We start from the raw sequence: 23728 nt of genomic DNA, 5'->3' as shown, positions 1-23728 counted from the left end.
AGCCTCAATGTTAAATAAAAACAACAATGCCTCCTCATACTCACTGTACAGACTTTTACCAGAATGACAAAACTAAATATGTTTCTGTTGTATTTTTATTTAATGTATTTATTTCAGATAGTATTTTTTCACACGTAGTTTTAATTCCTAGTATAGTTTCAGTTGATTATAATAACCTTGTTAAAAACTAGTTATAAAATGGGTGGCTATAATTTATCTGACATTTCAAATAATGTGAAATAACTGATGGGAAAAAGGCATGGCAATGAGCTTTATTGTAGGAAAAGTTATAATTACATGTTATACACACCTGGAAATATAGTATAACCATACACTGATATCAAAATAAGTTACAATATATACTTTTTAAAACTGAAAAACAGGAACCATGTATTATACATGTCTTCAAAGTGTATGGCACTTAGGGGAACAATAAGACAAAATTGCCAAACAGGGAGAAGTTGCATAATATGTGCAGTATTAAACAGTTTGAAGATGAACTAAGCATTGCATTTTCATATGAAGGCAAAAAAGTCATAAAAAACCCTTCATAATAAAATGCTTCTGCTTCTTTGTCACACTGATAAAAATGTCCCCACAGGCTGGTTTCCAAAATAAGTATTTCAGTGTGATTAGTCCCACTTTAGAAAATTTTGAGCTCTCTTTTTTTCCTAGAAACATTCAAAATGTAGCAGCTTTCACGAAAGCGTGAGCTGCCGACAGAAGCTTCGTGTATCTGCGACACGGGGCTGAATTCAGGCACCAGGTGATGGGAGATAGGGGTCAATGTCGGGCAGATTTACAGATTTTGTCATAGACTTCTGGAAAGGCTTCTTTACAACCTAATTCATCTCTCAATTTGTGGTACAACTGTCCATCAAACATCTCCCAGAACTCCTCTCGTTCCATGTAGACATCTGCATACAACATCTGGAATCTACATGCCAACGAAACAGCAAAAGCAGTGTGAATTAAAGCAAAATATTTCATATCACTTTTGTTTCAGATGCTTCAATTTGTTTGCTTAATTTGAGACTCACCCATGAACATCTCTGACAAACTTCTCCAGCTGGCTTGTTGACGATTTAGCTTCAAAATGTTTGACTTTAGGTTCCCCATAAGCCCCGATATCTACATACAGCTCCTCCTCTTGACCTTTGGGGTGAACCATCCCTCTGCCTGGTGGCAGCAGGAATGGACACAGCCACAGTGGGTACACCTAAAACAACACAAACAATTTCAATATTAAAGCACAAGTACCTCATACATAAACTAAGTGCCCGGCACACTGATCCATATCCATATCCACATCTTACTTCAATGTCCTTGTGGAAGCGTGTGATGGCATCCTGCAGATGTTTCATGGGTACCAGCATGTCCTGGAGCACGTGGTGCTGCTCATAGAGACGTCTGATGGTTTCTCCCTGGGTGAGCTTCAGCAGCGAGATCTTGGGAGGCACCATCCAGCCGAAAAGCCAGCGGAACACGGGGTTGTTGCCAAACGGAATAATATCCTGCAGAAAAGGCACAAATGTACGCAGAGATACTAAAATGTCCCTCTGTAATAGAGTGCTGACTCTTTTTTTTTTTTTTTTTTAAAGCGGAGAATTCCCTGTACTTGATTTTCATGATTCAATGTCTGATTTTAAAATCACAGATCACATCCTTTTTTTTCTGTTTATATATTTTTAAAATTTAAAATTCAAAAGAAACAGAACATGTAGACATACAAACATACGTAAAAATAAAAGAAAATCAGGTTTTAAAAAACTCTTCTTTCTTGAAAGTTTTCTTTCTATCACAGTGAGAATTTTAATTAAATATGACAGTCCTGAAAATACAGTATACCACGACTCTGCTATCAAAATAAGTTACAATATATAAAAACAGGATTTTAGGTGATAGGTTTGTAGCTTGAACCCATCCGCTGGAACGTTGAAGACAATATAATTACACTGCAAAGCAAGACACAAGTAGGCAAAGTTCTTCATGTTACTCATGCATGAGGGAGTCCTGCCTGGAGCCAAGTGTCGTTCCACCACTCGACCTCCGTCAGACTCTCAGCCAGGTTCCCCATAGCACTCCTTTTATTGTGGTTACATGAATATGCATAGGGTCATTAACATATAACATCTTACATAGGTATACATGTAAACAAAGAATAGTGTGTGTGTGTGTGTGTGTGTGTGTGTGTGTGTGTGTGTGTGTGTGTGTGGTCAAAGTGTGACCCCATAAATGACTTCCTTAACCTGCTGGTCTGGAAAATCCAACAGTTCATCTAAACAAAAAGCACTTAGACTAGAACAGACGTAGCTACGTTAATCCTACCATAAAACAATAAAACAAGGTACGACCTCTCCATGCTCCTAGGATGTAGGTGTGCATTCCAGTGTGGAATACACACCAAGCCTTTGCAGCCTGCTAAAGATCACAGTCCTATCATTACACAATTGATTATACACCTCTAAGCATATATGGTTAAATATTTCTAAGCATAAATGACAATCAACAATACAAAACCTAACATTAGGATTCTTCTTATTAATCACAGTCTGTAGCCCAAAATTAGAAGTAAAAAGTAATTGCTTTGAAACTGTAAGCTGCACAGAGAACTGATTCATAATCACAGACCAGGGTTAGAATAGCAAGCTGTGACCAGATGTACTAGGATATTGTGATAACTGTTGACCCTACATTTGACATATTATTGATTCTGACATATACTGATCAAGCATAACATTATGACAACTGTTTGTGATGGCTAGACGACTGAGTCAGAGCATCTCCAAATCTGTGTATCTATCAGAAGTGCTCCAAGGAAGCGACAGGGTCATGGGCCGCCAAGAATCACTGTCACTGATGCATGTGGGGATCGAAGGCCTGCTCATGTGGTCTGATCAAACAGACAAGCTGTAGCTCAAACTGCCCAAAAATTTAATGGTGGTTCTGATGGATGGCCAGATGTGTGTGCATCTCTTATCTGATGAATACCTGGCAGCAGAATGTGGTATAGGGAAAAGGGAAGCCGGCAGAGGCTGTGGGCATTGTTCTCCTGGGAAACCCTGGATCCTGCCATCCGTGCGGATGTTACTTTGACAGGTACCAACCTACCTAAGCAATGTTGCAGAGCATTTACAGCCTTTCATAGAAACAGTATTCCCTGCTGGCTGTGATATCTTTCAGCAGGATAATGCGTCCTGCCATAAAACAAAAATGGTTTAGGAATGGTTTGAGAAGCACAACAAAAACTTTGAGTTGTTGACTTGGCCCCCAGATTTCCCAGATCCAATCAAGCATCTGTGGGACAAGCAAATCCTGGACAATTAAATGCAATCCATGGAGGCCCCACCTCACAACTTTCAGGATTAAGGATCTGTTGCTAACATCTTGGTGCCACAGTACACATTAGGGGTCCAGAGGAGTCCATGTCTCGACTGGGCGACCAAATATTAGGCAGGTGGTTATAATGTTGTGCCTGATCAGTGTGTCAAATAGCATGGTAGCATCAGTACTGGCTTTAGTCTTCTTACTTTCCACCGGAGGGCAGTGTTAACCTACCAATCACGGTCTGACGCCACCATGTCCAACAACAAAAACGATTCCTATCACAGATTGTCAGTTAGCGATTTAATCAAATCATCATTAAGCCCTGTTTCTGCCTGCTTTTCCCTGCACTGTCAACAAACACAAAATCCTTTGGAAAACAGAGCATCCAAAAGCCCAGAGGTGACTCAACTAAATCTGTCAAACCAATACAATGCATAATTCATCACACCATTTACTGTTACAGAAACAAAGGATGCCAAGCCCTCCTCACTAATGGCTAATGGTGTGTGAGGGTGAGGGATAGGGATAGAGAGACAGAAAGAGACAAAGAGCATGCATTAGAGCCTACTAAAGAGAAGTAAGACAGCAAATTGGTAAGATGATGACAAGCTAAAATGTGACAGATTTATGCACCCCCTCAATATAATCCTAAAGCAGATAAAATCTGTTGTGTGTGAGTACCTGAAGCTCCCAGAAGATACTGCGTGTGTGTCTGTGATAGTAGTGTCTCAGAGGGATGTACTCAACTCCAACGCAGTCTTTCTTCAGGTAGCCCTCCACGTGTTTAAAGAACCAGGGTTTAAAGTGCAGGCCGATTCTGTTAATCTGATGTTGAAGAGGAAACGGGAAGGTTAATATGATAAAACAAATGAAAACAAATCGCAAGCACAGTCAAAGATGCCTTACCTTGTCAGGCTCTGCGTGGTCAGTCATGGTTCCTGTCATGATAACAGCACTATCCAGACTATACTGGAGTCCCTCAACAAATGTGTTCTGCTTGTTCGCAGAAGCTTCGGTGAAGCGTTTACAGATGTTCTCAAGCCCTCTGACTGGCTCATAGTGCAGCTTCACCCAAGGCTTAGCTGGGACTATTTTAATCTCAGCGGCAACCAAGAAGCCCAGAGTGCCACAGGACCACGGGACGGCGTGGAATAGATCCGTGTTCTCCTCCTTTATGAAGAAGAAAAATTTTTTCAAAAGTGTGTGGCCCTCTTCTGAATATGACGGTGAAGAGCCAGGCTTTCTGAGATTAGGCTATTTGTCTCAGTTTTTCTCACATACTTCACAGTAGCGACCAGTTTATCTTCTCACAAAGATCACGCTGTCTGCTTTTGGGGTGAAAAATCATAACATGCAAGTGTGACAAACCAGAAACGGGGCTTGGAACACAGTGTATTTGTCTTTGATGAACCACATTACTGTGTTTAGTTATTTTATTTTACCAGCAAACAGTTGTCATCTTTTGATTCTACATTATAGAACAACGTCTGATAAATAGCCTATTTTTAGCTCGAGAGCGTTAGAGGGAATTACGCAGGAATTTTTACTCAATTCTTGCCCATTTCTGGTAAACAGAAGGACTTAAAATAGATAATATTAACTAGAATAGACTAAACAGAGACAAAAATGATAATCATAACATCAGTGACATAGTAGCTCACCCCAATTCAGAGGTTACTGAAATGTATGAAGTACAGAAAGAAAACTATAGTTTGTGTTGTTATTGGTTGGCTGTATTACACAAACTAATGAGAATACAAATCTATTGTCATTGAGGCTCAGAATCATATCCAGGACAAATGAATTTCCTTTAGCTAAAATCTAGGACTACTAGCGATTGTTATGAAAAATGTAAAACTGCCTGTAAAATGACCAATGTGACACTGATCTTAAGCACAATTGGGATGAAGACTCATCAGGGGTGGGCAATTAATTTTCCCAAGTGGCCACATGAAAAACTAGGCTTGCTGCAGAGGGCAAAACCATCAAACTTATAAAGAGATGAAGTTATTATTTAGCAGAACTGAGTTCAGCTTAAGCTGGGATAGGCTCCAGCACCCTCCTATGCGACCCTGCTAAGGATACGTGGAAGAGAATGGAAGAAACAGTCGTAGTTTCTCATGTGGCCTATTAGGAAAATTAATAGCCCACCCTTGCATTAGGTGATCAGTGTGCACAAGTTTCACTAAAATCTGATCATAACTTGAGGAGGAGTACTGATTTGTGAACTGTGCAGAAACAGATTAGCTCACTGGTCCTTTGACCAGGTGAGCTAAGAAGGAGAAATGTTTCTATCCACTGAAACTGAGGGTAAAAGTTTCCATAGTTATTTTTCATGGTGGAATTTTAGTGCTTTCTTGCTAATGAACCTTCTACCATGAATTAAAACCATGCTAATATAGTGAACACCAGATACTCCATCTGAGCAAAGCTGATTTCACTGCCTATGGATATTTCTTCAAATATAAAAGCAGAGACAGCGTAATTGAAATCATAATTTTGTTATCTCAAAAAGCAGAGATAATTTAGTAACGCATGAGTGCAAGGATGGCATACTAACCCACAAAACTCTCTTTAGAATACAAGCTCCTGGACTCAGACATATATCATCTATATACTTAACACAAAATCAATACTCACCTCTGTGCAGCGTACTAAACTGCCATCAGCTAGAACCAGTTCATAGGCAACACAGATGTGCTGAAACAGCCCATAAATATGGGATGACGACTCTATGCCGGTACCCATCACTAGCCCACCTGAGAGAGGACAGAGAATCATAAACGTCCTTTACTAATTCAATTTCTACCCGGGTGAGTACAACACCAGGCGGACACATGAGCAGACAGGAACATCTGCCTGCTGTGAGTGTGCGCGCGTGTGTGGACATGAGGATAAATGAATGTACTGCGGCCTGATTGGAAAACATTAGACTGTTGATGCGTTGTTTATAACATCAGGAAATCCATTATGAAACCCAATCCAGGGGTGTTTCCAACACTGCAGCCATTTCCTCCCAGTTTCGTCTTTTGAGCTACAACATCAGTCCTCTAATGCGATTAGAAAAGTCGTTGAGGCTCTAAACAGGATGCAGTGACTGACAGAGGAAATGCAGGATTTACATCAGTGAAATCGGTGTCGACATCATCGGTACATCTCTCTATTTGCAGAAACCACAGAAGGTGCCGATCCATGATTCCAATGAAAATAAAGCACAACGTACCCACAGTGAGGTCATCCAGCTCTGGCAGCACTGGCAATGTCCAGCCGATGGAATTGAGGAGAGCGGTGACTTGACCCATGTTTGCCAGCGGTTCAACTCTAACCACCTAAAAAACAAATATATTTTTAAGTAACAATCCACCAGCAGGTTCTCCTGCTTCCATCTCATCCTCCTTTGTCACACCAACCCCTCTGCATGTCATTCTTCACTACAGCTTCCTCTTTTGCTTCTGCCTGCCAACTCTATATTCAACACTATCCCTCCTCAAACACATGTCCAAATCATGTTGCCTCTCTATCTTTGTCTCAAAAGATAGATCCTCACAATTTACGTGGAACTCGTGCCTGCATGAAAGTATTGAGCCAAATAATAAGACAATCTGCCTTGCAGAAATAAACACTTTCTGTGAATGTAAGAAATGGCCTCAGTCTATCCATCCATGTACAAACTGTTTGATTCCAACACTGTCTGGACTATTTGGACTGCATGGACTACATGGACATTTATAAACTGCTCAGTCTACCTTAAAGACTAAGGGTTAAGGACGATCAATAATTTTCAGTCGCTGGCCGAGAATAGTTTTCCACTTTTAATTAGGTCTTCAATTTCTCTCAAAGTTTTAACACTTAACATTAATGTCTGGTTAAGATATTGCAATAATTCACCCAACTTTTATCTGATTGGCTCATTGTTGCTGAGTTTTATAAATAAACAGACAAAATCAATCAAATAGCTGCCATTCACATCATAAAACAAGACGTGGTAAATTAACATAGCCATTCTTTTCCCTACAGATAGAAAGTTTTTATTATTGCGGTAATATGTTTTAATGATAGATGTCAAAGTGCAGTTTTTTAAAATAATACCTCTATTGTATTTTCATTACTATCTGACTTACTATCTGGGGAACTTGACAGAACTGAGCCCAGGTTGATGCTGTTTCATCAGTTACAAATATTTCTGGTTGAGTTCACAGATACGAAACACTTGGAGTTGAGTTTGTTGCCCCCTCATACCTGCCTCTTTGTGTCCACCTCTAGAATGTCCATCATGTTGATCATAATGTTCTTGTGGGTTTTCTTGTACTTGCCCACTCTGAGAGACACGGTGAGCCAGCCGGGGCGACCTGTACACATGTAGGTCTTAGTGCCCTCCTTTCTCCAGTCGCGCACCTGAAATGTCACATATGGAGATGTCATGGTTGGTATCCATTAGGTGACAATGTATATGAGAGGACATTTTTCCTAAGATAGTTTTCCTGTATATGAAAGCCTGCATGACATGGGGATAAGCAAAATCCTTTTAGTGATACAGCTGTTGAGTGATCAGTTAATAAGTTTAAGTTATTGAATAACTGATTCCCTTTAAATGAGTCTAATTAGTTGAGGTGAAGCCACACCACTGTTTAACTTTACAAAGCTGCTTGTAATCCACAGAATATACACACACAGTACATGTTATCCCATCTGAATCAAAAGCAGCCTGTTAAAGTTTTCACAAGCATGACTCACTGCAAACAACACATGAAACTTTATGATCACTAACTATTTGACTGTAATTGTTATTGATCATTAAATATCACGGTGGCCCAAATTAAAAGGGACGACTCTGCAACATGAATGAAACATTGAGATGTAATAGAAATGAAGCTGCGTGCCTTATTAGTTTAGTAATGATGGATTGCATTTATATAGTAATGACTGAAAAGGACAGTGCAGCTCTGACACCTGTTCACGCGGACACGCTCACCTGTCTCTGGATGTCTCGCACGCGCTGGTCGTGCAGTTTGGGCGCAGAACACATCTTGAAAATGAGCCACGCTCTCGCATAGTAATACGCATCAAATATAACGGAGAGCGGCAGCAGGAACAAGCACACAAATATCCACCTCTGGTGAACTATCACGTAATCTAGACCTTTGACTTTGATCCACAGCAGGAACAAAACCACCAAACCTCCTAAATACAACAGTGGAACCATCGTGTCCGGGCAGATCGGCACTCACTCTCCTCTCTTTCCAAACTAAAGATATCCGCTTCACTTCTCAGCTGGGGAAGTAGCGCTTTGGTGAACTCTGTATTGATTATCCCAACCCTCAAAACTCGATTTCTGATCACCCCTTCGCTGGGATAGGTGAGCACGGCTAGGTGGTAGGCAAGCCCCTCCCCTGCTTAACATTGATTGGGCGATAATACCAAAGGGGCGGAACCTGTCATGTAAGCTTTAAGTTAACTGGTCCACTAAGTGACTGAAGGGAATGCCAGAAAAGTAGCCTTTTTGTTGTTTACCCAATCACGGAGCACGCAGGCTGTCACGCCATGCACCCTGTCCTCAAGACTGTGTTACAACACTGTATTTACACAGTATCACAGGTTGGACCCTGTAGTTTAATGCGGACACTTAAGTTTAAATTAACTTCTGTAGTTTCTTGCAGAAGCAGGCTTTGTCATAATCAGTGCATGAATGCACTCCCAACATGTCCATGGCTGTAGGTCAGTTACATGCATTGTTTCCCCCATCTTTTATAAAGTAACTGGTCCATTTGATACATGTTCATTTATAGTGTGCGCATGTAAATCAGTGGATAGTAATAAATCTAAGTGCGCCTACCCCCTTTGGTGCAGATTAGCTGTTGAAAGGAGAGACATTAATGATCCTTTCTGGTCGAATCAAAGCAGCCTATCTTTCCACAGTATTGGCATCATTAGGTTAAATGTCTGGAGTTTGTGTTTACTACTAATAGCAAAATTAAAAAGCTAAAATTGTCACAATTACACCTTTTAAAATAAAAGCTGACCTATATCTGAATACATTTTCACAAGCATGCGCTTAGCCAGCTATGAGGCCACCAAGGTTCACAGTGTGGTCTTTTTTAAATTCATTTTTTTAAATTTTATTTTGGAGTTTAAAATAAAAATTGAAGCCAAATGAAAGTAGACACTCAGTTTCAGATTATTTTTGGCATTTAGATTGGACATCCCTTTTTTTGGTCCTCTCAGCCATACAGCTGTGTCTGTGAGCTCACAAGCCCCACACACTTGCTGTTCGAACTTTCTGTCTCTGAGGGGCAATAGGTGGTGGACTTGATATGGCAGACTTGAAGATGTTAAGGCTTTTTTCTACAGTGGTCAAGATGGACAGATTAGAAATGACATCGAGCCAGCTCAGGTTCCAGCGGTTTGGAGACAAAGTTAGAGAAGAAAAGCTGAGATGGTTTGGACATGTGCAGAGGACAGATAGACTCGACAAAGGATGTAAAAGATGGAGCTACCAGCCATGAAGAGACGAGGAAGACCACAGAGAAAATGTAGTGAAGGAGGACAATCCACAAGATTGTGTGACATAAGACGATGTGAGGGATAGGGTTAGATGGAGGCAGATGATCTGCAGTGGGGATTTAAAAGGAGCAGAGAAAAGAAGAAGGGGAAGGAGCTTAACAGCCAACTTTTAGACAGACTATGACTAAATCTATCATCACGTTAAGTTTTAGGATGCATTGGTGCAAATGACTGGGATGTCTTCATAAAGGCAAATCAAGTAGCTTCTATTGTCATTTCTGATCTGAGCGCCCTAACCTCATCTGAACCTCATCTGCTCCTGACAAATACCTCCTACAATATAATACCAGATTGACAGGTCTCAGTCCATAACAACAACCTAAAGGTCCAGGTGAAAATGGCTTGTTTATATCAGACGTCAAAGGACTATGGCCAGACTGCTTCAAGTTGATAGTCAGGCAACAATAACTCAAATTACCACTCGTTACAACAATGATATGCAGCAGAGCATCTCTGAATGCACTTTACATCCACATCGAACCTTAAAGCAGATGGACTGCAGTATAAGACCACACCAGGTGCCACTCCTGTCAGCTAAGAATGGTAAATTGAGGCTGCAATTCAGGTACACCAAAACTGCATTACATAAGTTTAGAAAGATGCTGCCTGCTCTAATGAGTCTTGATTTCTGCTGCTTTCATTCAGATGGTATGGTGAGAATTTGGCATAAATGACATAAAAGCATGAATCCATGCAGCATTGTATCATTGTTTTGGGCTGGAGGTAATGGTTTAATGATTAGGGCATTATCTTGAGCCCCTTAGTATAAACTGAGCATCATCTGTACACCACAGCCTGTCTGAGTATTGTTGCCATCCTTTAATGGCCACAGTGTCCCCATCCTCTGATGGCTACTTCCAGCAGGATAACATATCATGTAACAAATCCCAAGTCATTTCAAAAATGATTTCTGGAACACAACAATAAGTTCAGTCTCGTCAAGTGGCCTCCACTGTCACCAGATCTCAATCCAATAGAGCACTTTTGGGATGTGGTGGAACAGGAGATTCCCATCATGGATGTGCAGCCAACAAATCTGGAGCAGCTGTGCGATGCTGTCATGTCAACATCGGTTAAAATCTCTGGAATGTTTCCAGCACCTTTGCCATAAAGAACTAAATTTACTCTTAAAGCAAAAGGGGGTCAAACATGGTGCCAGCAAGGTGTACTTAATAATGTGTCCATTATTAAGTTTACATTGGTCAGTAATTAACCCTGTAACAAATTCAGTAGGTGTTTTTCATCAAACTATGTGGTAAGCAAAAATGGAAAATCCTCTTCCAAGTAATTTTTTTTAAAAGGAAGCATCCTTTATATGTCACTCTAACTTGTTCACGATCTGCTGCTGTGATGTGGATTGTTTCATAATGTGGAAAACATATTATTGTTACAGGATATAGGACTGAACTTGTGTCTATTTTACATCCAGTACGTCCATTTATGTTTAGAGAAGTGGTTTTGGCACTCTCTCTCTCTCCCTCTTACTCTCTTTCTCTCTGAAACACACACACACACACACACACACACACACACACACACACACACACACACACACACACACACACACACACACACACACACACACACAGGGCTAAAGTGGTACCCTTCAGCCTTCAGACACATTAGACAGAGGGAGGGTGGGGCGCCAGTAAAGATTTCTTAATGGGCTCGGCCGCTCTCTCGTCCATCTGCCTTGATGATAAACACACAGCTACTCAACATTAGCTTGATGCGCCTCAAAGCAGTCGACATTTTATTTCTCTTTATTTTTCAACAAACTGTCACTTTTAGGACTTTTCCGCTGCTGGAGACCAACAAAGCAAGAACCAACACACATGGTGAATGATCAGGAGTATTTTATCAGTAATGGAGATGGAAATGACGGGATCAAAAGAGTAAAAATTAGGAGGAATTCCATGTCACAGGATTTCTGGAACTGTGGAGTAAATTTTTTGGATGCCTGGTCAGTGTCAGAGCGCATGGGGAACACACTTTGTGAGTCTGTTTATGTGTGAGTGACACTAACCAGCCGGTCACAGCCACACAGTAACCTCTGAAACAGTTAACAGTCCTGGAGAAGGATGCCTTCCCTGCATCATGGAGCAATCTTCACCGGAGCCTTCCTCATTGTGACTGGGGGGTCCACAGCCTTCCTGACTTCATCCCAGAGTCGCCTGCAGGCTTTCTCCCTCTGCTGTGTGGTGCTGGGGGTGGTCATGCTCATCCTTGGGTTATTTTGGGCTATGAACAGCAAAAGTGCTGCTAATTACAACCACAGCGAGTACGACCAAGAGTGCCCGCATTATTCGTACGAATACACCAACTACCCCGGCCAAGCCTACTTCACTTCCCCAGGGAATCGGTTCCCAGAGTCCCAGTCAGTGTTTCTGCCCAGGTGGGTGAAAGAAAAATAAGCTCAGTTCGTATTATTAGATCTGCTTTTGTTGATCTTGTTACCATAAACTAGAAATTATGAGTCCAACTATTCATAGCAGGTTTTCTAAACAAACAAAGAAATGAAAAAAGACATTTATTTAATCCAAAGAGTAGATCTTATCGTGAGACAGTTATCTACACGGCTAATGTCTGCTTTGTCTTGTTGTCCACTTCCCAGTCATCCATGTCCTTTTTGGACAGAGGCATCCTTCTATACAATTAAATGTCAAAGAGGCTTAAATACAATGACAGTACATTGTCGTCTATTCTAGACACACCCTTTTTGTACTGTTTTTTAATTTTATTTTAGCCAAAAAGCACAAACAAGGTTGAATAAATCTAAAGAGAAAGAAATGACATCTTTCACACTGATGACTGTGAACAACCTTGCAAAATACCCGATTACTTTAACACCATAAAGACAAGATAGAAAATGGTCTAAATAAAGTGACTACAAATTAAAAGAAACAGACTATTTGTTCTCAGGCTCTTTAGATGAGAAGACTCAGACTCCAGACTGGTGTCTGTAGCTAAAGGTACATTTAGAACCAGGAGATTAATTCAATTCAATTCAATTCAATTCAATTCAATTCAATTCAATTCAATTCAATTCAATTCAATTCTATGCTATTCTATTAGATTTATATAGCCCCACTTCACAACACACTCTCCTCAAGGTGCTTTATAGTGTAAGGTACAGACTTAACAAGAACACCCTACTGCCTGTTATAAAGACTATACATGTTGGTTACAGCTATGCTGACTCATGACTTGGCTGTGTATAAATATAATGGGTTTTTCCACTGAGAATTGCACAGATAATTTCCTTACAATGCAGTGTTTTTGGTGGGAAAACCCGAATCCTCTGATTCATTTGTGTGTTATTTCCTCATTTTCCAGCCACCTAAAAGGTGCAGAACAAGCACACCTGGCAACAGTGACACACTGTTGCAGGACAGTGTTCCCTTAGTCCTAGACCTAAGGCTTGCATTGGTCTCCAACTTCCCAGATATAGATGCATTTAAGCATCCAAAGGATGGGCCAGAAGAAGCACTAAAAACCCAACCCATAATTATCAGGTTGCAAATGATCCACTACCCCAGTGCCAGACACCACAAAACATCCCAAGAGAAACTGTGTTCGAACTGAGGTGGGCCTATGGAGAACGTGCTTTTTCAATCCACCAGGGGATAAAGGAAGTAGCTTTACTGACTGATTAGTATAAGTACTTGTTTGCACTCTGATAAATGAACACGGAAGTCACAGTTAATGATGTTGGGCAACTCAAGGCAATTGTCTGTTTATTAAGATTTAATCCTACATCAAGTAAAGATCTACAATTAACCTGACAGAGAAATGTGTCTTGAAGGGGGTTGGTTGATGCAAAGTGTGTGCAAAATGTGCTACCTGCAGACTAACAGTTTCCCCGTTTATGTCTTTATGATGAACTAAGTGTCTAAGTTTACATTTATACATCAGAAATGACAATATTCTGATCTTAGATGTCTCTCTCCAAGTATGAATACTCGTGTTGTGCAAAGCTTCAAATATTGCTTTATTTTAGAAAGTTATGCTATTTCTTTAATCAAGCATGCCTCAGGTATAAGCACCTTAGTGATCCAAAGGCAGCCAACCTGCTGCTGCTGTTTGATTAGAGGCGGTTAGTGAAATAAACATGTGCAAGACTCAAGGCTACAGAGGTGACTAAAAAGCTTTTCATCACTTTAAACATGTCAATGTGACAATTAGGCCTCTGTTTGGCAGGAAGCAGCACTAGAGACAGTCTTGCATATCATCTCTACAACCCCTGATACCTCAGAATTCGGTAATACATATCAGTTTATGGTTACATGTGAATGATCTCACACGATGTCTTACTTTCTCTGAATGTAGGACGATGGAGCGCCACAGGCATGCTGCTCGAGGTGAAGATTTCGACTACCCCCCAATGATTATGGAATCTGGTGGTTTCAGTCCAACTCCTCATCCTCCTCCATGGCTGGGACCCCCACCTCCATATGAGGTTGCCATCAAGACAACATGTAGCTCCACACACCTGCGGCGTGCATACTCAGACACACACCTGGCATCAGAGCCCTTGTTTGGACAGTCAAGGGAGATCAGCTTTGAGGTGTGATGACTGGGGATCCTGCTCAGACTATGCTGTAGTTTTCTTTTCATAGTAACAAACTTTTTCACTCACTTGAAGCATGGGTCTTTCTTGGTCTTAGCATGCTTTCTGCAAGTTTCCTGTAATTTAAATTATGCAATGATGCTAAGGTTAAATGCATTGAGAGTATATATAAAAGGGGCTGAAGGGATGCCACACACTGGTTTGCAAAGTCCCATTTTGAAGTCTCAACTTTAGCACAACGAGCACAAATAATTTGCTTAAAATGCTCCAAAAGGCACAAAACCTCATAGAGAGATTTAGATCAATGGAGTGACTTGAATTATCAGAGCTGAAGCCAAACACCAAAGCGCCATCTGCTCACCCCCACCTGCAATAATAATTACAACTTTAAGCCTTAACATGTACAGTTGATAAAAGGCGAGATTTAGAGATGAAGATCAAAACCGTCTGCTCTACCACGATGAAAACATTTACTTTTTCCTCTCATGTTCTCATATTTCATCAACAAGCATTTCAACATGGGGACCCCTCAGGTTTGGAGCCAGCCTTATGTAGTCTTTAAAGGAACTTCCATGTGGCTTCATTTTTCAACCCATGGTGTTGCCACTTGGTTAAATTTCTATCCATCATTGGAGGCTGGAGCTTATTTCAGTGGTCTTGGGACAAGAGGTGGGGCTAACACAAAGAAACATTAAGCTAAGATGCTTTCATAGTCTTTGGACTGTGGGAGGAAACCGGAGTACCAGGAGAAAACTCACAAAGGGAGGCACATGAAAAACATGCACACTCCACACAGAAAGGCACCAGCTAGATTCAAAACCAGGACCTTGTTGCTGCAAAGTAAAATCTGAATAACAGCACCATTGTGCTGGTCTTGGTTAAATGCATAAGATACCAAATTCATCTTTATTTGACCAAATTAAAGCTTTTTAAACTAACACTGATATATTTATACACAAGAAATTCAATGCCAGGTCCTGTGGATGTGATGCAGGCAGTCACCCATCTATGCCTGGACTACCTAAATGTCTGGATCTTTTGCTGAGGAATTGCTCTCCATTCCTGGATGAGTGCAGTCTGCAGCTGCACAGTCGTCCATGGTTGTGGCTGCCTCTGTTCAACATGTTCACCCAATAGTGCCAATATTGCATTTTGTTGAGTCAAAATGTACACAAAAGTCATGGTTTTATGAGAGGCTACATGTTAGTTTAAATTCCAGCCTTTATGCTAAGCTTTCCCACACCAGAAACATTAAGCGCCATGGAGACTTAATGAAAAAGAAAACCTACAAAGTACTGGGAATGCTGTATTCATCATTTCTTTAAATTTCTGTTTAACTGATCTGGACAACTGGATAATCCTCCTCTGTGGGATGGGGATTGTGGCTTTCAAACAATGCAGATGTTCTCTGGGAATAGCAATCCTTCAGTTCATGTGCCACACATGTACTCATCAGCTCGGTGAGGGCAGGGGAACGATGACTCATCTAACCATATGAGTTTTTCCACTGCTTGATAGACCACTGCAGCTCACTGGCAATGCTGCATGAGTTTCAAGGGTTACAAAATGACCTATTGTGCCCTCACAGTTGCTGTCATTAGTAGGATCCCTTTGTGCGTTCGCATTTTTAAAACATTTTAACATGACTACTGTTGTTGTAATACAGTGCAACATGGAAATCAACTATTAGAGGCCTTAAACATATTTCTCTTTAAGCATGTGACATTCAGGTGCTGTCTGAAATCTACAACTTTAAAGATTTGAGGAATGGATCAACCCCAAATGCCTTTATATGCTTTTAGTTTTTTAAATAGAATAAAAGTTAAACAAGGAAGTTAGGGAAAGGAGACTTTGAGCAAGAAAGACTTTTCAGAACAGTTCAAACTCGGAAGCAGAAAAGTACCCTTCTGTGTTTATAACATATCAATCAAAGATAGTAAACTAGACAAAACTATGGTGTTAATCATGATTATGTTTGTGTCTTTTGTCTCTCCAAGTTCGTTTTCATTCTATCGTAAAATTTAAAAAAAAAAAAAAAGCCCTGGATTTTTTTTCTGTTCTTGGTCATCTGCCGCGTATCAGACTGCTCGTCATTTATTCTTCACAGTTTATTATATTATAAACTACAGTGACATATGAGCACCTCTCAAACGGAACAGCTGGCTTCAGCTTACATGAGTCACAGGATCATGGTTGTCTCCCCGTGTAGTTTGGAACTGTTTGTTTAGCTCTGAATATGCATGTATCTGCTATGCGCTTGGAAAAGGCAACTCAAGAGAGAACTGTGCATTGATTTCAGTCTCTGTGAGAGTGTGATTTCAACTTTGTTTAATAAAAACAAAAAAGCTGACAGTCTCAGATGTTTGATTGTCTCATTAACCAGGAAAGATGACAGGATTTAAGGCTGTACTGCCACACTGCCGTGTAATAACTGAAAATAAAGCATTTAGCATTTTTTGGCAAGTATAAGCGTGTTTCCAAAATACTGCATTTATAAATGCAATTTGCAGACTTTTTTGTGTGATTGATACATTTGATAGAGAACAGATCAGAAAAAATAGCAGCAGACGAGCATATAAATGTATGTTGATGTGTTGTCTGATGGGGTTTCACTAAAACTATCAAAATGAATGTTTTTAATCTTTTAATCAGGAAACAGTGTTATCAGCCTGAAACACACTGGCTTCCCCAAAATGCCCTGTTTACATCACAGCATACTGGCTGAGAGCCACTGGTCTAACTTTCAATAAATCTTAATGCAGCTTGATGTTGCTGAGCTTTCAGCTGAGACCACTATCAATACCAGTGATTGCTTAGAGCAACTTTTACTCACACAGTGCTGCATCATTTGGCTCTCACCGTTTCTGTTGCACTGAGACTTCCATTTAATCTGTTTGGAATCAAAGTTCAGTCACCCAACTGATTTATTCAGGGAATTTAATTATGACCCTAACCATTTATAAATAATAATACAAAAAAGAAGAAGAAAGAAAAATAAAAACAAACTTTTATTACAGGCTTGCAGGGGCCCCTCTTGCCATCATCCTGGGTAGTCTGACCTACCTACTTTCTCCCCATATCATTAAAGCCCCTGTTTCCAGGCATCAAGTAGGCCAAATTGGTCTACTTGGGCGGGTAGTTTCTGGCCCCTGGACTGCATGTTTGACACCCTTGTTTAAGACTTGTGCTTTAGGTAACAAGTTAGATCAAAGATAATGATCAGTAATGGAGCGATTACTAACGCAGTCGTGCGTCACGGAGCTGCATTTTCAGTTTTTTCCGAATCAATCATTAATAATAAGCCAGTCGTTTCCTCCACTATCAGCCTGTATTTCATTTGTAGGCTGTGATCATCCTGCTCCCCACCAGGCGCTTCTTCAGCTCGGCTTAATAGCCTACCCTATATATCTTGCTTTACGCAGAGTTTATCGCCCCGTGTATAAGAGAGGGCTATAACTGTCTCTCTCTCTCTCTCTGTGCAAAACAGCTTTACCAAACATAGGCTAAGTGACAATGTTCAGACCCAGTGGACGCCCTGCCCTCCATTCCTCGTCACCGAAACCCTTCCTAGTGAGGAGGGAAAAAACACACACTTCCTCACAGCGCACGTCCCTGCTGCTGCTGCTGCTGTTGCTGGGGCCAGATGAAAGCCACACAGTATTCTTCAAGCATGCGACATCAGCTGCTATCCAACAGATTTTCGGTATCGTAATCGTTCCCCTCCAAAAAACAAAAACGGATATGCTTCTTCCGGGAGGGAATAAAGCAGAGACGCAGAGGAGCACATCATGAGAGAGGCGCCGCGGATTCTCAGGATATACGGACTGAACCGGACGGACTGCTTTCCCCACATTTTATTCACAGATCGGGAAACAGGCACACGTGTTAAAGTTGATGGCAAGGAGAAGAGTGATGGTCACACTTTCAGTCCACGCATTAGCTGAACATCTTCTCACCGCGACTTCCTATCAGGTAGAGAGGGGATCGATGTTTATCACAACGAGAACGCACGAGAGATCATTTACATGTTGCACGCAATCCGGTTTTTCCTCTTCAAGTCGCTTTCATTTTGTAATGTTGCATCTGTGTAGTTTCTCTTTTGTAGTCTTGCATCTTAGCCTTTTTGTTTCTCTCCCCTCAGACAGGTTGTGGTTGAGGTGAAGGTACAGCTGTAGCTGGAAGAAGTAAACACCTTAACGCAGAAGCTCTGGAGATGTCGGTCCACCATGGCACGCTGCTTTGTCTGGGCGTGCTGATGATGACTGCTGGGGCGGTCATGGCCCTTGGTGGAGGGGTCCAGCCGCCAGGCCTGCTCTTTGGACTTGGGCTGCTCCTGGGATTGGGGGGCATAGGTCTGCTGGTCAGTGGACTCTGCATGGCCATGAAGAATCTTCAGATTGCTGTGCCTGGACACTTTCTGCTGCACCCACGGACAGGCACACGCTTCAGCCCACAGCAGGCTCTGGCAATACAAAGGTACCTACAGAGCTGAAAGAGACAGAAGCTCACAGTTTTTGTGGTGTTGTAATATTTTTTTTTCTTTCTTTTTTAAAAAGGTACTTTAATTTAGCAATACACACAAACAAACAAACAAACAACCCCCCCCCCCCCCGCCCCCCCAGAAAAAAACCCCCAAACAAACAAAGATACTACGCTCTAACAATAACATAATTGTACAGTGAAGCCCGCAGATCTGCTCGGTCTGGGGGAGCTCCCCTCCACCTCTTTACAGGTCCCATGTCGTTAGGTTTTTACTACTGTCCACTCAGCACTTTACAGTCCATCCCTGATCATATTCGGAAGGGTATTTCCAGTCTCTTTTATAAACTACCTTTAAAAAAACAAAACAAAACAAAAAAAAAGTGTGAGGGATATCCTGGAGCAGTGGTTTTCAATACAAGTTCCATTTGTGATGATAAATTAGAAATAAGGACAGCAAAGAACACAAGACATGCTTTTGTTTGTCGAGTGTAAAATATTTGATATTTCTAACGAAGATTAAAAAACATGGCAACTTGTGACAGCATCATAAGTCAACAATACTAGAAATCTACAGTTGTAGCAGCTCAGTAAGGCTGTGCTGAGTGTCAACGTCAGCATGCAAACATGCTCATCATGCTTTTAGTCAGCAGGTATGTGTAACATGTTGACCATCTTAAATAACAGTGCTGTCATTAGTTTTTGCAGGAACTTGATAAGCCAGAGTTGGGCAAATGATTCAGCTCTGCTGATAACGAGAAGCGTGTGTGTATCAATTTATGTGCTAATCTGTCCAGTCTTTGTCGAGATTTTTATCTCAGAACCACAAATGGGCCTAATGATGGCACTAAAGGGGATTCGGTGGATTGTAAAAACTTTGCTAAAAGGGAGCAACATTATCTCAGGAAAGAGAAAAACTCTCTTTTTCTGTAATCCTGTCGCTATTCAGACTTCCCTTTCTCTGTTGCTGGTGACAAATGAGCACACTTCCAAACAATACACAAACACACCATCCAAGTGTCTTTTTGTTGAACAGATCTCTTTGTGTTAGTTTTAGTGTGCAGTCTGACATGCCAAGAACTGGAAAGCAACAGATTCTCTGATTATGTGCTGATTGTAGAAGTAGGTCATGGAGAAAACAGCAAACATGTAAATGTGGAGAAATGACTCCCCTTGGCACTGTCTGCAGTAATCTATGATAGCTTGCAAATTTAAACAAGATACAGTCTGGTCTTTGTCTGTGGAAGAGAGATGGCAAGAGCAGAGTTTTCATCATCAGGGCCTTTTCTCCCCCCAGACACTGACAAAACTCAGACTGATAAGTATTTCTAAACGCAAAGTAACGCTTCATTGTGACAGCGTACTGTCTGAGGGATTAAAGAATTCGGGGTTCTACGTGCAGTAATGTTATCTACATAATGTGTTTCCCAAAAGGAAGCGAACACCTGTAGTTGAAACACATTGCTGGAAAAGCAGTGAGATAAGAAGCAGCTGTGGAGTGTGAAAGTGTGAAAGGAGATCAAATGTAACCCACTAAAAGCATTTGAAGTGAAAAGTGAAGTAAGAGTCGACCACAGAGCTTTCAATTAATTTATTTTTGATAACTTCTCATTGGCTCTCTTTCTCCATGTATTTAGGAGATTGGACAGAATACGTCGCGAGATGTCGGCGGACACTGTCAACAGGTCACCAGAGCCTGAACCCACCATGCCGTCCACCCCTCCGCCGTGGACCATGGAGCCGCCTCCATCCTACGACGCAGTGATGAAAAGCCAGGAGCGCAATGAACAGCTTTAAGCTCAGGTGGACATGCTAAATTCATGTCAGTGCCTTTTGTGTCCGCGGTTCTCCACAAGGACTTTGAAAGAACAGCCGGTGCTATCAGTGAACTCGTTGCAGCGGGACGTTTAGGTGCCTTAGCACAGACACGCTGATCCCAAACATAAGACAAAAAACAGCGACAGACTGCAGCTGGTTAACAACTTAATATTTTTACAGACTGGGCCCCAGTTTGGCCTTTTTGTCTAATAACTATGTGTGTTCTGACTGATTGTGAAAGAAATTGAAATGATTACTACAACTGCTTTTACTCTTTGTACTAAGGGGGGGGGGGGGGGGGGCTTTCTTGAGACCAACATGTTGTAGGCTCAACTTTTACAACCAAGTTCATGGATGGATTTTATTGGCCTGCATGAATTTATGTGACCTACTACTGTGGCTGCATGGCACTCTTCTCCACACGTAATAACTTTCTTTTCCCCCCCTTCTCACGGCTGCACAGCTCCTCTTTGTATCTGTAGAATATTTCAAAGCAAAGTGCCTTACCAAACAGCAGCAGAACCTTAACAGGGAAGTGTTGTTCATCACTCAGCTTTGTTTATACTGTTGTGATTTCACTATAAATGTGAGTGAATTATTAGCCACGAGGCTCCCTGCGAGTGGTGTTGCACTTATAAATGAGAGATTGTTTATTTTAAAAAGAAATTAATGCCAGAAAGGCAAAGAATGTAAATGTCTACATATTTAAAATCATTTCTAATCCAAGCAAACATAAATGTAGACTCAACTCTGTTCCCAAGCAGAGCTGTGAGACTCATTTTGCCAGCAGCTTGAGGCAAGGTGACTTACCAGGTACAAGTACACACCTGCAATTGTATACCCGACCTGGGCAGGCTGTCTGCAGGCTGTAATAAGCAGCAGAGTGGAACTCTAACTGAGTTTTCTCCACCCTCACCTTCAAGCCCTGAAACTGTACCAGACAGAATTTTTCCTTTCTGCGTGACAGGTGCCTCGCTTTGAGACAAGGCAGCAGTGCGATGGTAGAGGGGAAACCATATCGTTATGGACTGATAGTGGCCGGCCTGTGTGTCTTGGCAGTTGGCCTCTTCATCATGATGCAGGAGCGGCCACATGTTTTTGCTACTTTGTGCGTTCTGGGTGTCACTATGGTGTGCGCTGGGACTGTGTGGAGCCTCTGCCAGTGCTATCCTAAGGTATATGCTATGTGTGTGTTTAGTGGATAGAGAGACAGGAAATATGTGATTGTTGCCAAGAAGAAATAGATTTGGTAATGGAGATTGTGTGTTTATTAGGTCATTGTGGCTCATGAAATTCAGGAAAAAAGCCTAGAAAATATCATGGGTCCTGTGGCTGAAGATGAAAGGTACGCTCCCTAACACACACACATACACACACGCTCACTTTGTATCCTAATGGGCCACAGACAAGTGGGTGTTGACTGAGGCCTTAATGATTCCCTTTGGTCTGTCAGAGTAGCTCAGAATGCTAAGTGCCCATCGAGTAGTGGGTGAACATGGCGACAGCAGCGGTGTGTGTGGGCAGGCTGGTGCTATGGGTCTGCACTAAATCACTGTAGATATTCATTTTATTATTGTCCTGTTTGCTTAATGGAGAGAGGTTAGGAAAAGTGGAACAGAGGGAAAGGAAGAGCCACTAGACAAAAGGTTGGGACTGAAAGGGGCAGATTAGTTGGAAACTAGGGCTGAAAACCATTAATTCTGAAAAAAATCCTTGAGCCTCATTTATTCCAGCTGCAGTCAAAAAAAGAGGTTGTACTGTGCAACTCCTGCATGAGTGTTTGCAATTACAAGAGAGTTCTGCAGCCAGATAGAGACATGCATGCTCAGCGAAACCCTGTCTCTGATGCACCAAAAAAAAGTAAGAAAATGAGGACAAAATACTGGAACCAGACTTCTATTTCTGTACCCCCACCCACCCAACCCCCACCCCTTCTGATTTAATTTTAGACACACTGAGGTTCTGCCAGGTTTCTGTGGCCATAAGCTGAGCAGCGTCAGACTTCTCCCAGAGACCCTGAAGAGTCAGTGTCATAGCTGTCCCACTCTGCATCTGGTCTGAGGGAGGGACAACACTACCAGAGGACTCCTCCAGGGTACCACACTGCTCTCAGGATAGTGAGGAGTCCCCTCGATGAGTTTTTATACTTCCTTTCTGCATCGCTCACACATCTTGCTGTTTGAATGTGCCTTTCTTTTGTTTTCTTTTTACATCTAATGGAAGCAACTGACCATGTATCAGCGGTTTTGCACCACTTGTCATTGTGAAATGCTTAATAAAGCTAATTAAGTGTTATATAGTATTTCCAGAAGATGGCACTGTTTACTGTATGAAAGTATGTCTGTGTGTCTGTTAGACAGAGTGCAGCACTGCATTTATACGGTGTACAATAATTCATTTAAGACATTTTGGCCCCTCAGTGAACTTGTGCTCTTTTATAGCTGGATAAGCTATAAGCCTGCGTGATGTGACAAATCTCCATGTGTTTCTTTTCAAAACGCTTATCTACACTGCCTGTTGAGACATTACTGCCACCAACTGTTGAAGAACAAAGTGAAACTGGTAGCAGGAATTTGTAGAGTTCTGCATGTCTCTCTTTGTGGATACGCTGTTTGCATAGCAAAACGGGCGTTATTACCAGTCTATTACCAGTAATAACAGAATAATTCCACAATGCAAGAATTTATGATGTATAGCAGAGAGGTTAGATATTTTTGTAGCTTTCTCTGTTGCTGTAAAATCAAAATGTACATTTCATTATTCTACTTTGGTGTTTCTGGTGTGAAATTCCTCGGGCTCAGTCCAAACCAACCTCAGTGACACAATCAAGCGGGTAGCTTTGTCGAATTTGGGCTCCTCCAGAGCCCCAGAGGGTATTATGTAACAGTTTCCTGAGTTCAAAGAGAAAAGGGATCATGCTTTGAAAAAACGTTTTTTCAAAAAACATATAACTCGTCGTAATAATTATTACTT

At 41.4% G+C, this 23728-nt stretch overlaps 3 protein-coding genes across 4 annotated transcripts; 2 read left to right on the top strand and 1 right to left on the bottom strand.

Annotated features, from left to right (window-relative positions):
• Nucleotides 1-257: 257 nt before the first annotated feature.
• dhcr24 (24-dehydrocholesterol reductase) lies at nucleotides 258-8718 on the bottom strand. Its single transcript, XM_026159761.2, has 9 exons — nucleotides 8300-8718; nucleotides 7567-7722; nucleotides 6551-6656; nucleotides 5968-6086; nucleotides 4234-4497; nucleotides 4009-4152; nucleotides 1317-1514; nucleotides 1041-1219; nucleotides 258-937 (listed from the first exon to the last, which is right to left on the bottom strand). Exons 1-9 carry the CDS (start codon nucleotides 8528-8530, stop codon nucleotides 784-786), a joined length of 1551 nt encoding a protein of 516 aa, XP_026015546.1. The 5' UTR covers nucleotides 8531-8718; the 3' UTR covers nucleotides 258-783.
• A 2862-nt stretch (nucleotides 8719-11580) lies between these two features.
• LOC145424240 (uncharacterized) lies at nucleotides 11581-14631 on the top strand. The gene is made up of 2 exons (XM_080297373.1): nucleotides 11581-12283; nucleotides 14218-14631. The coding sequence occupies exons 1-2, from the start codon at nucleotides 11970-11972 to the stop codon at nucleotides 14459-14461; spliced, it is 558 nt and encodes a 185-aa protein (XP_080153499.1). The 5' UTR covers nucleotides 11581-11969; the 3' UTR covers nucleotides 14462-14631.
• Nucleotides 14632-17984: 3353 nt separating this feature from the next.
• Nucleotides 17985-22837, top strand: LOC113016898 (uncharacterized). 2 transcript variants are annotated; one of them, XM_080297371.1, is made up of 4 exons: nucleotides 18161-18430; nucleotides 18600-18934; nucleotides 20575-20740; nucleotides 22705-22837. In XM_080297371.1, exons 2-3 carry the CDS (start codon nucleotides 18672-18674, stop codon nucleotides 20732-20734), a joined length of 423 nt encoding a protein of 140 aa, XP_080153497.1. In that variant the 5' UTR covers nucleotides 18161-18430; nucleotides 18600-18671; the 3' UTR covers nucleotides 20735-20740; nucleotides 22705-22837. The 2 variants fall into 2 exon arrangements, with proteins under 2 accessions (XP_080153496.1, XP_080153497.1); XM_080297370.1 differs by lacking the exon at nucleotides 22705-22837 and having other exon boundaries at nucleotides 17985-18430; nucleotides 20575-21356.
• Nucleotides 22838-23728: the final 891 nt, after the last annotated feature.

This window comes from Astatotilapia calliptera, chromosome 23 (genome assembly GCF_964374335.1).
Source record: "Astatotilapia calliptera chromosome 23, fAstCal68.1, whole genome shotgun sequence".
Classification (NCBI taxonomy): Eukaryota; Metazoa; Chordata; class Actinopteri; order Cichliformes; family Cichlidae; genus Astatotilapia; species Astatotilapia calliptera.
This window is presented reverse-complemented; position numbering and strand designations above follow the sequence as displayed.

What these genes read in the sequence shown, in the direction of transcription:
- LOC145424240 (XM_080297373.1), top strand. Translation starts at nt 11,970, where the DNA reads ATGCCTTCCCTGCATCATGGAGCAATCTTCACCGGAGCCTTCCTCATT. An exon ending in CAGTCAGTGTTTCTGCCCAG is followed by an intron (nt 12,284 to 14,217) that starts GTGGGTGAAAGA and finishes CTCTGAATGTAG; the next exon opens with GACGATGGAGCGCCACAGGC.
- dhcr24 (XM_026159761.2), bottom strand. Translation starts at nt 8,530, where the DNA reads ATGGTTCCACTGTTGTATTTAGGAGGTTTGGTGGTTTTGTTCCTGCTG. An exon ending in GCTGGATGACCTCACTGTGG is followed by an intron (nt 6,087 to 6,550) that starts GTACGTTGTGCT and finishes GTCCTCTCTCAG; the next exon opens with GTGGGCTAGTGATGGGTACC. An exon ending in TTTGTCAGAGATGTTCATGG is followed by an intron (nt 938 to 1,040) that starts GTGAGTCTCAAA and finishes GTTGGCATGTAG; the next exon opens with ATTCCAGATGTTGTATGCAG.
- LOC113016898 (XM_080297371.1), top strand. Translation starts at nt 18,672, where the DNA reads ATGTCGGTCCACCATGGCACGCTGCTTTGTCTGGGCGTGCTGATGATG. An exon ending in CAGGCTCTGGCAATACAAAG is followed by an intron (nt 18,935 to 20,574) that starts GTACCTACAGAG and finishes CCATGTATTTAG; the next exon opens with GAGATTGGACAGAATACGTC.